Source organism: Diorhabda carinulata, chromosome 9 (genome assembly GCF_026250575.1).
Source record: "Diorhabda carinulata isolate Delta chromosome 9, icDioCari1.1, whole genome shotgun sequence".
In the NCBI taxonomy this organism is placed as follows: Eukaryota; Metazoa; Arthropoda; class Insecta; order Coleoptera; family Chrysomelidae; genus Diorhabda; species Diorhabda carinulata.
Window position 1 is genome coordinate 7,446,254 of NC_079468.1, and position 17,007 is coordinate 7,463,260.

Genomic DNA, 17,007 nt, shown 5'->3' on the forward strand with positions numbered 1-17,007 from the left:
TTTCCCTTTAGGTTTCATCAGCTGCTTGACCAATACAGAGCGGTTATACTATACCTAACGATTCACGGTTTTAATTAGCTGAAAACCAAACATTATTTTTCATGTTTGCACATATGTTCTGGTTAGCGAAGTGCTTCTACGATTACTAAAGGAAAAACTATACAGAGAGTGATTTATGATGATAAAGTAATAATAAGAATTATATCAATTTGAAAATTCCTTTTCTAAAGTCTCCTTCTTCTTCTTTCTTCCATAATAGCTCTATCGCCTGTTCCTTTTTCTATATCTTTCGTCATCCTGGCTCTAGCCTGTCACTCCACCTTTTTCGTGGCCGGCGATCTACTCTGTGTTCCAATTAGAGTTTTATTCTTTGCTATTTTAACTAGTCTATTGTTAGGGAATAATTCAGCCGCTTCTGTACCCGCTCGTCCTCCATTTAAATTGAAAATGAACCAACGAATAAAATTAAAAAATATATCTCCAAACTGGGAAGTACCGTTTTTCCACCTTTCCCTAAAATTTTCCTTATGCTAGCAAAAATATCATTAATCGAATCTCTCTCTCTCTCTCTCTGCAGCCTATCGTGTCATTCAAATTATATGTTCCATTGTTTCTCACGCTGTGATACCTTTTCTTTTACGTTATCTACGTCACATGACGTCTAATCCGCTAATGAATTTTTATTTCTGTGGCCTCTAAGAGTTGTTTAATTTTTGATGTTTCTGGCCTTGCTCTAATGTATATGTAATTATAGATCTAATATTTGCTGTGTATATTCGTGCCTTTGCTTTTTGTCGATGTTATTTGTTGTAGCTAATTGGACTTTTACCTTGTCCATAACTGGTTATATCAATTCCAAGGTACTTGAATTTCATACTCTTCTAAAGTTTAAAAATGGAAAGTACTAGAAGATGTACATACTTTTTGGACAGTTATTTAGACCTATGGTCAATACAACGACATAGTATCTTTTGTTGAAGAAATTATTTTTGTATTCGAAAATCTGTCAATGTATGTTCATTAGAAGAATTCGTTCATTTATATTTCATTAAAAATTGTCTTTATATTTGAAAAAATCTAATCTAAGATTTTCATACTAACCATTCGATATTTTATTGCCAAATATACATAAAAACAACTTTATACGTTATTCTAAACGTATAATAGTTTTTCCATTGATTTAAAATTATACAAAATTTTCCTTATAAGGACGATACATTCCAAGAGGAAATGTTTGCTTCGTGGAGCTTTTCGTTTGTTTCATTGCAGTGAATCACTTCGTATGTCTTCTTATGGTGGTTCTTTTTCTTCATCTTTCCATAAATTTCAATTTCTTGCTTGCCTTAATGACTTTTGCCTTCTTTTGTCTCCGAATATTTTTCCCAAGTCTTCTGTATGAGTTCTTTAGAAACATGAATCCCTCTGGGGTTGCTACATTACAGGTTATCTGCCTTTTTAAATATTGGAATTAATTGTCCCAACTTCCAAACCTCTAGCATTGAAACTTGCTGTTTCTTTCAATTTTCTCGTTCTATTATGTGTCCTTTTGATATCAAAATTACCCTCTGCCACTTTTAATATTCTATTTTTTCGTATGAGAAGCATTTTTTTATTTTGATAAAGCGGATAATGACAAAATCGACAAAGGACACATAAATCTAGATAGGAGTAATTCAGCAAATTAGCGACGAACCATCATCAGGGTAGCGACGTGGTGTCCGCGTTGGCACTAGCGTTGGATGGGAGCAGTCAGTTAATTAACCGTCAGTTAGCTGCCTCAATGCTCAAGAGTAAAGGATTAATTAGAGATAATGGACGATGCATCTCGAAATAGTATGTAAAACGAACGATGAACTGTTCAGTTCACTCAACAACTAGTCGAGACTATCGATTAATTACGAGGAGGAATTTATTTGTTAATATATGAAATTTAACTATTTTGTTTATTACTAAAAACGAGTTATTTTTTGTTCGTTAGGAACAATGTATCCAGCTACGTTGAATTTGATTGCATGATTGATTGATGTACCGCGATAGTAGGAAACTTCCGTTATTAAAAGTGACAGGTGACAATTGCTGCTGTAAATCATGCATTAATAAAAGATTGCGGATCTTGTTATATAATTATATAGATTACTATTGCTATTTGTAATTAATGATCAACAAGTTATGAAGCATGCACAAACATTATTAATAGTTCGAGTGGTTTTCGTGGATATTGATCGTTAACGTCTGCAGATTGTAGTGTTCAAGAAAGACGCGCATTGGTAGCTGATTCCACAGCTGGCATTTCACCAAAGGAAGCAGTCCTAATGAATTGACGTTGTGGACGTCCGCTGGCGAATCTGTGTTTATGAGTCACATATGCATCTTGAGTAGGTCTCTCTCGCAAAAACTACTGTAGGTGGGATTATGATGGACAGCTCGTTAGAGCATCTACCGTGGTAGTATCGGATCAGCGTCCTTTCTTCTGTGCTTTAAGCTGTTTCTGATCAACTCTGGATCGCCCACAAGTCGGATTGCACTCTTATGTAATGAGCCGAACATCATACGGGTATGCTTGGGAGTCGAGTTCCAAATCTGCGAATGATACTTCAACGATGGACGAATCTTGACCTTGCAGAGAGAAGAAAGAGAAAGCTACTAAGCTAATCGATAGTCATGTTAACAAACTGTATGATCTTAATTTATTCAGAAAATTGACGTGCCGAACACTGTTAAAAGCCTTCGATGTCCAGTGCGATTGCTCGAGGCTGTCCATATTTCTCTATAGCTTTAGTCTATAAAATGGTGACAGAGGTCAGCAGATCTCCGCTTGATCTATGTTTATGAAAGCCGTATTGATGGTCGCTGATGATATTAGCAGACTCAAGATATTCCAAGATTTGATGGTTAATCACTTACTCCATAACCTTGGCATTGGCTGAGACTAAAACAATCCAACGGTATTTGTTGAGAACCGTCTATTTTCCTTTCCCTGGTATGGGTTGAACCCGAGCAAGTATCCGATCTGCAGGAAAAAAACCTCTTCTACCTCTCCTATATTATAGGGAAAAAAGTTTACATAGCGGACTTCTTAGTTCAGCTGAGCATTTCTTCAATACGATTGATGGTTTTCCATCGGGGCCAGTGGTTTATTTATGTTCAAGTTTTGTCACATCTCAGTGTCAAAATTTTATTTTTGGCATCGATGAACCAGCTCCAGACCGGCTGGGTGGTAGTTTTCCCCGCGAATCAAGAGTCGAGAGTTGTACTATTTCTGTTCTCGCAACGTCAGTTCCAAAAGTTTTGTTTAGTATTTGTTTATTTATCTTCATTTACCACTATAAATTGAGAGTCGAAGCAAAATCATTTTCTACGACAAAGAGTTATTCAAAATTCAAAGTGAGTCTTATTTTGTGTCGGCCATTTAAGAACTTCATTATTCCAGTGTAATCCACAAATAGATCAGTTATTTAAGCAACTTTTGATTGAATTTAAATTTTGGAATGGTTCAGAATACAAAATTATCATATCACATTATCCTGTTATCAATTGAAAGTAAGTAATGTCGAAAACATTCGTTATTATCTGGATATGTTAACTTGCAATTCATTGGTGCAATTGGTGCAAGATTTCTGATAAATTACAAAAACAAGTTTATTTTTCTGTTATCAATGGAATAACTCTAGCTCGCACAAATTGTGCGCCTTTTGCCGAATAGGCACAGTCAATATTATTGCATGTAGTATCTGATGTCGATATGAGTGTATGTCTCTTCCATAAATAACTTTCAGTTCTGTTTTTAGCCTGTTTCTATATAACAGGGATAACATTATAAAATTTGATCAAGTGAATCATCTGGAATTTTGTTTCATAATCAGCAAACTTCTCAACTTTAGGTTAGTAACTATCAGGTGTCCAGTAAAAGATAAAATTATTCGTATTTATTAATAATATCCGTTGGGTTAAAATTCCATTAATATTTTTTTAGTGTTTGTAATTATTATGATATGAGACATAGTTTTGTGAAAAATTGTCAACCAAAAAATTGAAATCTTATCATTCAAGTTTATAGGCGCCTGCTTGTTCGATTGTAGATGTAATTGTAACAGAAAAAAGAATAAATTCCTGATAAGTGTGCAAAAAAACTGTTACCGGTTGATACTACAGACATTGTCAAACCTAGCGCAAAACAATAACAACCTTTAGTTTGTTGTTTAATCTAAATATGGTTTTAGTGTCCCTAAATATTCTATTTCTTTTTTTTTTCTTCTAATGGAAAATGTTTTTTGCAATAAATTTGAAATTTTATTCATGATGAATACACAAAAAATGTCACAACTCATATTAAAACATACTAATATCAATTGATATGCGCGACGCAATTTTTGTTATTAAACCGACTCTGTGCTGAGCCAACTGGTTCCGATCAGCACTTATCACTTATCAGCAGAGAGAACCCGAAAGCAAATTATTTTCACTGCTCATAGCAAATTAAGAAGTATCTATGTATATACAATTATATAGTTGGAAGAATTATTTTAGATTATTAATTAGAAAAACTGACCAGCACTTATTCAAAATTCAATAATAGTAGAGATTTACTTGAAATTAATAGTTATAATTTACGTCAGTGAAGCACACATCCTCAGATCGGAGGAAGACCATTTCTACCTCTCCTGATCATATTTAATAGACGAATTGATAGACACAATCGTCCTATAGCATTCTTAGATAAAATCTTCACATTTGATCATTTCCCTCCAGCCACTTCTTATTTTCTCGATAATTAAAAAACTTCTCTCAATACGTAGAAGCTCAGATGGCAGGCTAGAGCTCTAGCTGAGAATTTTTATAGAAATTTTTAATTTTTTAAAATAGAAAATTATTTGTTTGAAGAAAATGGTTCAGGGTATTAAACAAACACTTCCAACAAATGAGAAGATTTTTAAAAACAATTTGAGTTCCATAAAATGTATATAGCGTTCTGACAAGTCTCTTATTGAGACCAAAAGCATTAAACAAACGATTATCAAATTCAATAATTATTATAAAAATTGGATTTATACTATGGAATATAATTCACAACTTATAATATTCGTGAAATATACACTTGTTAATAAGGTTATAAACAACAATAATGTTGTTTAAGCTGGGTGACGAGATATTCAAAGAGGCGAAAGAATAATCCTTGAAGAATATGGTCCCTGACATTTAGGGGTGCTCGGGGGTGGGTTGGAGACTCCGATTCGTACTACGGCGAGCTCTATTAACCGACGTGTCAAGTCAAGGTGTCGCTCGCATACATAATTTATCACAAGAGGTGGTACAGACTAATTATTAATGGATGGCGTTCGTTCATGTTCAGCTCGGTGTTGAACAGGCGCTGAGAAAATGTCGCGAATCGTTTGAAGAATATGGTCTTAAGTATTTGGTTCTTTCCACCAAATATAAAAAATATATTAGTATATATGTATTGAGCTTTTGCTCCTATTCCTATTATTCTTTTCATATAATTTTAGTTCTTGAAAAAAATTGCATAGGTCAGTCCAAAGGTTTTTTTCTATTTGTCTGCATCTCAAAACTTTTATTATTAATATAGAAACATACATTTATAGTAAGAGGTCGCTCATGGTGTTTAGACATATTCCTGTTGAAGACGTGACGTTTCAGTTGGCTTGCTCAATTTTTGTTACTTGCAGCTGATATGCGTGATTAATATTTCGATGCAAAAATTGCAAAATATTTTTCACTTTCACTCTTATTTTACAATTCCGGCAGGTTTGGTATCTTTGAATATAGACAATTACCGCATCTTTTCCGTTCTTAAAAATTGCATTTATCAAAATCTGAGAGATTTATTTGGAACTTTTTTTATATTTAACAAGTAATTGTGTGAGGCTGTATCTACCAGAGTAGTGTACAAATCATTCGAAGATTTCAGAACAATGTACCAAGGAACACCGTGTATGAACCTTGGTACATTCGAAACAGTAGCCCGCGATAAGAATCTAGATATCGATATTATTGACCAAATTATAGTCAAATTTGCCACAAGTTATTTACCACGTCTTCATTATCATACCAAAATTGAAGTTATACCTTTTCTACTTAGTAAAATGAGATTGTTAGAAACAGAGTAAAGAAATCATTGATGATCAAACAAGCTACAAAATTAAGTTGCCCTCAAAATCTGTCTCATTTTGTGAAATCTTCAAAAAACAAACATCACCATTAGTTAGAGGTTCCAGGACAAGGTATCGCGTACCATCACTGACAATATTGTTCACAATATTCTTGTAGAATCCACCAAGGAAACCATACACCGATGCCATGAGATTTTTAGTAAACTATCATTAATAGAATAATGCGTTAACTAAACAGTTATAACTGTGTGACTTCAACGAAAAGTGTGTAGATTGAATCATCTCTTACCGTCAGATATAACTATAGATATTCGATTTAAAATTTAAAACTTAAAAATTAAAATCCTAAATATTGAGTTGAGTACTTATTTGAGTGCTCTGTATGTAATTTATTGTAAAAGCAGACATTCTTTGCCCAATGGACACACTCCAAAAGCTTTGAAAAAATTAATTACAAAATTAAAGGAGCCATCAAATTGAAATGGAAAACCTTGTTTATCAAGTTCAGTAGCTTTGTAGAAATTAATAAAACCTTTCCGCATTTTTTATTGCTCATTAAGTTGTTTCCAAATCTTTGGTAAAATTCCAAGTTTATATGACAAGAATATTTTTCTATTTTTACAATTTCTATAATCTCAATTTCATGGTATCATCTTACAGTATGATTAGTTCAAGATAATATGTAAAAAGCTTAACTAAACAAGAATGGGAAGGTTTGTTGAAAAATAGATTTCAAAATAATTACAATTCATTAACATTATAATACTTTTGGTGGAATAGCTTAAAATTTTAACGATTTTACGGTAAAATCTCTCCAGATTAACACATGTGATTATCAGAGATTTTGGATATGATGTTAACAATTCAAATATGAATTATTAGTTAGGGTAAGGATGTAAACACGGCATCACTTTTGTTGTTTACTTCCAAAATACAAACTAGTCTTGATCTATAATTAATATTCATTACGAAAATACTATTTTAAGATGTATTACTTGCTAATTTAAACTTTTGCACTACGTCCTACATAACATTTGTTAATTTGTGCCTTCTCCTAACTATAGTACTGAATAAGTTTGCTTTTTTGATGATAATTAGTTGCCTTTTCCCATATTTGAAAGCTATCACAAAATGTTAGTGGTAAATATTAGAAGAACGACACTAATAAAAATCAACACACTTGATTAGCATTCTATGAATATTTTCATATATGTCGGGTAATGCAATGGACCGTTTTATTTCCATTCCATTTAAATATTTTACTTTATTACTAGATATTATTATTACTATTTTACTAGTTATTAAACATTACAAATTATTAAGGTATTTATCAACTACCACAAATCCATTTGTTTATTACAATAATTCAATCTACTTATTAGTAGATATATAAGTATTACATATTTATTTTATTTATTCAAAAATATTGTGTCAGCTAGAGTTTCCCACAATAGACTTATTATCCTTACAAACTAGGACGACAACCCAGTATATATAACAACATATAGAACTCGGCGACGATCTCGAATGAGCAGCTATCTATGCGGGAGATTTCGTGGGTACGTACTTTTTTGAGGGTCGCGTGATCGGTCAGTTATCTGGATATGCTCGAAAATTTACGTGGGAAAATGTCAAAGTCAAATGTCAGGTCATGTCACCTGACACCCTGTGATTTCTTCCAGTGCAGCCTTCTCGAGGTCCAAGTTTTTGCTGGAGGATAACGCACCCTTCCCGAATTAATTGAAGAAGGATTTGAAACTCTTCGTGGATAGCTTGACATGCTTTGCCGTACCTTTCTTTCCGTTGAGAAACGTTGCCGTAAATGCAATGATCAAGATGGGCATGAATTTACACTTTCAGTAACCCTTCTTCAAATCCCTTTTCTAATTTCTTTTAATAAATTAATTTTGACGCTGCATTTTTTCTGTGCCCAACTTATGCCGACTTAAGTATATGATACATAGAAAAAAAGAGAAATTCAATAGAGACACTTCAAAATATCAAAACGTGTTTGTTTCTTCTAGAATAATGTACATGTAAGAAGGTATAGTGAAGCCTTGGCGATCCTGTAGGATATTGCGGATATAGCGAGAAGACATGGTGATTCTACCATTATCTGTCGATCTCGCTATTGCATATTTTGAACATGCGTTTATGAAACTCAGCTCATTAAGTGCAAAATCTCACAATAGCAAATAGGATCAATTGCTTTGACAAGCTACTGCAAAACTAACTTTTTCATTTTCTGCTTCTTTTATCCTCTTGTTGGTTTTTATGGCAATTATTACTTCATTATTTGATTTTCCAGTAGTCAGTTTCAGCAGCTATACAAGAGAGAAAAATGTTTAGTTTTAGTTAAAGGCAGCTATGATGAAATAACAAAAGTCTTGCACAATATCAAACAACTAACAACTCCATCTTTATCAATTGACATTTCTCAATCCATGAGAATTAAAAGTTGTGCAAAGTTTTGTAAAATAATTGTATCGATCAGGTCTATTTTGCGCAACTGAATATTTATTGAGACAACGATCTACAGAAGGAAGTATATAGATTATTAATATGGAATAATCTTTGCTCATAGATAATCTGAATAATTAGATTCTTGAATATCAACGGCGCTGTTGTCCATATATAAACTATAATATTCAAGGTGATTACCTTTATGACAACCAAACGATGTAAAAACTTTTTCTACTTTATTTATAATCGCCCTGAGCTAAGCTAGTTTCTTTAATAAATTCCAATTAAACGAGATTGGCGCTATTCACGATCACCATATTGTCTGTAAAAGTAATTAACGTAGACTCTTTGAATAATTTGGTAATGTCGTATGAAGCAAAAACTGTCTGCCACTTCTGGAGTCTTGAAACAAAAAATTAATAACCTAATATATTTTGATATAATCTTGATACAAACATACTTAATTTGTTTTAAGGTAGTTGTGATGAATTTACTCAAATTTAAACATCCATTTAATGAATTCAGAAATCCAGATCTGCATATGGATAGTTGACAAAAGTGTCACATGCCACGGAACGCATTTTTAATTAGAGGCTTTTCTATTATCTCGTTTTGACAACTCACAAATTCCTAATGACAGAAAAATTGATTTAATTGTAGATATTGTGGTAGTGAATCTCACTTCTCACCAAAGTTGCAGTCACTTGTGACATCAAAATACTGTAAATAATGAGTATTGAAGAATGAAGTTCTTCCATATTAATAAAGAAGTTGAGAATGACATTTAAAAAATTCATATTCTAGAATACATTACAAACTAAAATTTTCGGTGTAAAATTGATTGAACCCGCGACCATTCGAATGCCAGACGACGATCTAACCTTCAACATATTTTTTTATAAATCGTTAAGTAATAAAATTTATATATGAAATCATAGTTAATTTAATTGATAATATTTGAATGGATACATTATAGAAGTAATCCGATATTAAAGTATTCGTCCATTTTGTTTTGTGTTAATCTAAAGATTTACGAAAAAAGTTTCGATAACTTATTCAGTTATTCGTTTGATTCGATCTATGTGTCCGGAGGTAAATTTGTAGATAAACATTCTCAAACCAATGCTATATTCCGGATGAACCTTAGAAAGCTTTCTTGTTAGTAGAAAAAAAAAGCCCTGAAGATGTTCTGACAAGAATCATTAAAATGTAATATACGGAACTTGAGTATATTTATCGATTGCGTTGTCATGGGCGGCGAGAATTTGTTAGTAGAAAAGAAAATTTGTGTGAATATTTAAGACTAAGGCATATATTTTGTTGATTATCGATTTTGTATATTTTTGCTAAAAAATATAACGTATTATAGTATACTAACTAAAACAAAAGCTCACCATTATCAGGCAGTGTAGAGTTAACAAGAAGGGTAGCATTCGTCAATTACTCTAGCCAGATAAGTTACATTAAATTCTAAGATGGGGCTAATGAACGATAATCTCAGGACAGATTAACGTTCAACATTGGCTTTTTTATAGTAATTCTGCAAACAGCATATGTTTTGATTAACCATAAATGCACGTAGATACATTGAAGAAGTTCTTCAGGATCTTGGTATCGTTTGCACGATACAGTGCCGATAAATTTGATATGATACATACGATAATTCCAGACCACACATCGCCATTATTAACACAGAACACTTCTCGAGTTGATTTAAGTTCTTCAGTAACCAATTTCATTAAAAAATAGTTAACATTACAATAAACAAAATTATGAACGATCTTCTCGCGGAAAAGACATTGTTTAAAGAAAAAAAAATAGAAAATACAACGAGCTAAGTCGCCAAACTTCTCATAGAAGCTTTGGTTAAATTGTAATTTCAGTAGCTTCTAATATTGAGATACATTGTTATATTGGACAGAAAAAAAATTATGTTGATCTAAATCGGAGGAATTTTTATACTCCATTTTTCTTAAATGTATTGCATTTAAAAATCTCCCACTGGTAATATATGTAGATCATTTTTACATAAACCGATTATCCGATTATCACCATTCTTAAGTAGTAAGCTTTGATTGCAGTTGAGCCGATGCTTTCAGATAGTATGATCAAGAAAATATGTGCTCACTATGATTTGATTTTCAGCTTATGTAAACACAAAAAAGGCCTGAACGGTTGCAACTTGCATTTGGTTATGGAAGTCCTTCTCGAGCAACTGTGTTTCACTGGTAAGAGGACGGATATTGCTTGGTGATGAGGCATGTACTGGTAAGTGGACATAGGATAAATCCAGGACATACCTATAAAGCGATTGAGAAAAGTCTTGGTTGTGGATATGTACCAATAAATTAAATTTTATATTTTTATATGAAAAAAATGTTAGGTGCCATATACACTAATGATTTACAAAAGGCCGAGTGAGTAAGAATTATCCGGGAAACGTTGGAAATATTATATAATGGTGGATATCGTGTGAAGTAGTAAAAGGTGATGTAACATAATTTATGGTATTTCTACCCGCTAGATAACCATTTGTGTGGGTTCACGAAGATTCATCAACAAAAACAATGCCGAAAAAGCAAAGGTCTATCATTGAAATTATGTTCTCACTTTCCTTCCGCGGTACAATAATAGTGAAAGCAATTAAGCTTGAAATGTAGTTACAGCCATCCCATACTTCGAACTTTTTAAAAGGAGTAGGATTAACAGATTAGCTATAAACAGTGGGACATAATATATCCTTTGGTTCGCAGTGTATATGACACAGTAAAATGGTACACCGCAAAATATTTACCTGAAGCCTTTGAATTTTGTCACATACTGCTAGGCAGACCGTTTAATTGTTACATGGAAATATTGTGACAATAATTGAACATCTACCCTATTCGCTGATTAAACATTTACGAGATCGATGTTTCACGAAGCATCATATAGATGAAGCAATTCATGAATTTTGTTAGAGCATTTGATTGGCTCCAGGCTTTTAAGTTAGAGAAGCTAAAAGTTCATCAATGTAGGGGGCGATTACTTGAATCCTAAATAAAATCGTATTCCGAAAAAGGCTCAAAATTTATATAGTCAACTAGGAGACCCAATAGTTTCCTTTAAAACGTCTACTATTCTAACTTAATAATATATTATTACTCATTCAAATTTTCACTAATATTTGTATCAGTTAATAAAATAAAAGGGTTTTTTATATCTGTAACTAGGTCAAAAATTATTATCTATTGTTAAAAAACGATGTCGTTTGTGGTGTGGTTATAAAGTAAATTTTATTGCGCATACATTTTTACTGTATATCATAATATTATATTGACATTTATTCAATACCTATTGTATTACTAATTACAAGGTTTGTCCCAAAAGTCGAACTATCTTCATATTAGTTCAATAAAATAAGAATTCAAATCACCATCCGAGAGGCAATCCTGCATTTTAATATATATTTAGACTTTAGTTTAGATTTTAAGTATTTTTTGTTAAAAGAATTCAAATACGCAGTTTTCTACTCCAAACTGTTAAATATAAGATTGAGGTATGTAAATCAAGAAAAATGCAAAGAGGATTAACCTAGAGATAGGAGAGCAATAGGACCAAATGAAGAGAAACTTTTAGAGGAAATACTTATTTCGAACAAAAAAGCCGGAAAAATAGCAGGAAGAGAAAATTATTATATGGTTTTCTTTTATTTTGTCTTGAACTACACCTTCCAAATCAGTTGCCAACATTCTACCTTGTGTAGCATCACCTGGATGATATTATCAGGATTCATGCTGCGTATATTCTCCTCTATCTCCTTTCTCAAACCCTCCAGTTGAAAGACGTGTCGTTTCTACACTACGTACCCTTAGGTGTTTGTCCTTCATTTTCCTTTTGGTCACCAGTCTAAGGTCTTTTATTAGTCGTCGCGTCCATTCGGCTGATTTCTCTTTTGTCCTTCGTTCTAGTGCGTTCGATTTTTGCCGCATTCTGTCGTGTGATATATCTGAGCTGCTTCACGGGGTCGACGGGAATTATACCTGTCACTACTAGGACAGCTTTTGCAGAGACAGTCCGGTAGGATCTGGCGATTTTCAGTGCATCTAGTCTCTGTACAATCGTCATCGCTTTGCAATATTTCTTTATTCTCAGGGTGTCTGACCACCTCCGCCCCATATAGATGAATTGAGTGAGTAGTCGTCCATCAGCAGCCTTCGTTTCTCCGGCTGTGGTCGGTTAATATTTGCCATCGTCTTCCGTTTGTGGGGCTAAAAAGACATCTTTTTATATAAATTCACTCTCAAATACTTTATTTCGCATCTAGACTCTATTTCGTCTGTCCCGATCTCAATGGGTAGTCTTGTCTGTATCCGTTACCTCGTGAGAAACATCAGCTCAGTATTTTCCGTAGCGAGGTGAAGTCCTTGATCTGTCATCCATCCCTCTACCCATCCCATTGTCTGGTTCTATTTAAGCTGCGCTAATTCTGCAGATTGTTCGGTGATCACAACTATGACATCATCGGCGTAAACAACGAGAAGCACGCCAAGAGGCAGTGTATTCACTCATTACTTTTGTCATAAAACCATTTTATCTTTGAGATGCATTTTTAATTCGAGAGTCAGATGAGCTTTGTTGGAAGTCCTATTTGGTGCTTCGTTAAATATTGTTCGGACATTATTATGGTGAAGTTATAACCACCGCAAAGATTTATGGTGATGGTATTACGCACGTCCAGTCAGTAACAACGCTCACCAACAAATTGAAAACGTAGTTCGGAAGTTTTACTTTTGGAAAAACACTCGTTTACAGTAGATAATCGAAAATTTATATTTATTGATAATTTGATTATCACGAAAGTCAATACATTAGTTTTTATGACTGTTCTAAAATAAAAATTTGGAACAAAGCGGGAGAGTATTATCAAAGTTTCAGTTTAGCGAGGTGGATGGATAGGCTTAAATGAAATTGTGAAATATTATATGGAAAAATTTTGGTCATTTTTATCGTATTTATTATTTGATGATAACCAAATAATATACTCGAACTTAAAACCTTAAAACAATAAAAATAATCAATATAAAAAGGATCTTATAGATAAGGAACATCAGATTGTAGATCGTACAATAAAATCTAAGATGGAAGTAACGGATCCAACGGAAGTAATTTACAATATGATAATTTTTCTTCATATATTGATGATATATATTATTTGGACACAATATTGAGATTAGGATTGGCTTAAAAGAAAATAACGTTCTCTATTTTATTATTAATTAATTTTCTTACTGGCCTTTCTCAACTTTCACGTGAATGCAAAATATTATTATTTCATAGTACCAAACTGAAGAGTGAAAAGTTAATTAATCTCTTGAAAAGTACAGTTCCCCACTGGCAATGCACTTGACCTAACGTCGATTCTATAACTGGAAGCATTTCTGGAAGGTTCCTTTCTGTCACATTTTTATTATTGGTTGAGTTGATACACGGCGCAGGATAATTGCAAAACAATGAAAAAACTTATTTTCCATTGAGAATTCTAAATATTTATCTCAAGGTAATAGTCATAGCCCATCTTTCATCTTCACTGAAAGTCTTAGCAATGAAATATGGATTTTCATCAAGACAATTTGGCACAATTGAATTTGGCACGTTTTTTTTTAATTTGCAATTCAATCGTTAAAGAGTGTATAGCTCGTTCGAGATTTTGAGCTTTGGAATAGTCAAACATCTGTTTCAATCAACAAGTTTGTCCACTTTTTTTCATATGTTTTTGAGGTGAAAGGACTTCTCGATCATTTCTCGTTTTTAACTGATTCATTCCCATGGACAGATTGCTCATATCACACAACATTCTCTGTCAACATCATCAACTATCGTTAGCTTCTTTTATAGTTTAATTCTTCTTAAAACAACACTCAATGTATTTTTGAATGTATTTTTGAGATACATGTTTCACAATAGACACTGCAAACACATTTAAATTTCAAATATTGTGATGTAATTTTTTTATTTTATGATTAATATATGGTATTCAGCGGTTTCATGAAAAATATCCTCAATTCTCAAACTCAAATGACCTTCCAGATATTTTTCTAGGATGCGTATCAAAATTTTATTTTGCTAAAGTAAACAAACGAATATCATTTTCATAGATGTAACTCCGTGTGATTTTCCAATATTAATTAATTATAATATGCTATATTATGTTTTTATTGACTAACTTTCATTAATATTGATAACCCAATACAACATTCTTATTGTTTTTACATTCTTCATTTATTTCAAAGCTTTAAAGGTTCATAATATCGATATTGGAAGTAAATCATGAATCCGTGGATAAAGACATAACCCAAAAAACTTCGTAAGTAGTGACAACACTATTCTTATGGTTACCATGATTGAATGCTCTGAAGAATCACTTCTATGAAGTCAACAAGAAAATTGAAATACTAAAAACTTTTAATTTCTATGCTTTCACGATAATCCTGGAATGATACGGAAATAGTTTATTGAGTGTATTCTTTTTTTAAATTGTGGAGAACTTTCTGCATCATTCTATTATTTTAAATTGCTAATTGAAATCAGAGTGATAAAGAAAGCAAGCAAAATATAGAAGCAAGGATAATAAAGCGAGATAAATAGAAGCATGAAGAAATTAACAGAAGTAAGAGAAGAATACCGAATGAAAAGAATTGCTAATGATTACAAATGAAAAAGTGTCCGTCGAAATGCGTTGGTTAAAGATAACGTAACATTAGTAGTGTAAGTGCGTAATAATATTAACACCATGGACAACTATTCATACTTTTGTACAACTTAAATTGTTGCGTCACTCCAACTATGAGGAGAAGTTCTCAGAAAGCAATTTTCAAAAAAATTCCAACAGCAAACCTCTAAAGAGGGAACTAAAACTACACCAAAGAAAAATTTGCCTTGTGCCCTTAGATTAAAAAATTTAAAATGAAAAACTGTTACACATAGGGGAAGTTCTTTAACTTATAGTACGGAAAAAGTAACCAACTGTCATTTAAAAATATAACAGAATAGATGTTGTCGAATTTTAAGACATCAGAATTAGAGGTTGAAAAAGGTGACAATTATCACAAAAAAGTGTAAAAACAGACGACCAAATGCCAATAGTAGACATTGTTAGTTATTCAATACAACATTAACTAGAAGCATCTTAAAACTAAATATTTTCAAAGATTTTAATATATTTTCTACCTCCACCCCTGGATATATCAGCCTAGCACTCACATCGAAACCCTTATAAAGCAACAGAAATACAAAAAGATCCGTTGCCGCTGCCGCCACATGCGAGTTCTAGTGTTGGCCGGTGGCGGTCGTGATGACTGATGAGGTCACAATATAACGACGACAGTTGACAGTTACGATGGGATCCGCCACACCCCTCCATTCACTATAATAAGTAACTACTCCCTCGCGTCTCCCTTTGTAGCTTGAAGAAGCATTACCTGCAATCAATTAGAGAACCCTAACACGGAAGTATGTACGAGGTTATAAAAAAGGTAACGCAAAAAAAATTGGAATGTGGTGAAATATATCAATAATTTTCATTGTCCCTTCTTATTGTGTAATAATCAAATAATACTGGATTGATTCCGCGAAATTGAAACTATTTTTGCAGCCTGAATTACCTACTAAAACTCTTGTCATATTTATTGTCCAATGGCCTGTGAAACTACAAGTTAAATTATTCAATTGCGTTATCTATGTTAATATGTCTAAAAATGTTTTAACAACTACCTGAATACACCTTTTTTACACATTTGGACATCCATAAAAGAAGTTTATGTCTGCTTTAACTTAGTAGTACCTACTACTTTAGAAACTGTGAGTATTAATATAAATTGGACAATGGACGGTTTCTGTCACGTCATATCTCGTACATGTTCGATGTTTTGGTAATCAGGCTTTGACGTACATTATATAAATAAAAAGGATTTTTAGATGCCTAGAATATCATATAACGCGTAGCTGTCATACTTCCTCGAATAAACACAAGTTGTAATCGGCTACCAAAGTGATCGAATAGTCAGATCTAATTTATTCTTATAGCATCAATAACAAAGTTTTCCGTGTTTAGTAGCACTTGAATATAACTAAATTTAGCTTCCTAAAATCAGCCTCCATTACTAAATCTAAAAGTTCAGAATTTGGACTGAACAACAAATAAAATGAATAGAACAAATTTGCAAAAATCATAATGCCTCTATAATATGGATGAGATATCAATTAGTTTATCAAATATGAAGGAGAGAAACTAGATAAGGCACTAGTTACTTCATGCTAGAAGAATAGATATACGGTGTCATACCGTGCATATCTCTCAACTCAACTTTGTTAGGCTCAGTTGTAAAACCACAGCGATGAAACTTAAAGATGAGATTCAAACAACAGGGATTCAGAT

The 17,007-nt window shown here is 32.7% G+C and overlaps 1 protein-coding gene across 4 annotated transcripts in view; it reads left to right on the plus strand.

Annotated features, from left to right (window-relative positions):
- Positions 1 to 17,007, plus strand: part of LOC130898170 (forkhead box protein O-like) — a 399,489-nt gene that overhangs the window by 245,463 nt on the left and 137,019 nt on the right. Inside the window, exon 1 of one of the 4 annotated variants that reach the window (XM_057807251.1) lies at positions 10,742 to 10,859. The exons of the other annotated variants lie outside the window; for them this stretch is intronic. Within the exon in view, the coding sequence (XP_057663234.1) occupies positions 10,845 to 10,859 (15 nt within the window). The 5' untranslated portion in view covers positions 10,742 to 10,844. Of the gene's footprint in view, positions 1 to 10,741; positions 10,860 to 17,007 lie in introns of those variants that run through there. 4 annotated transcript variants of the gene reach the window in all.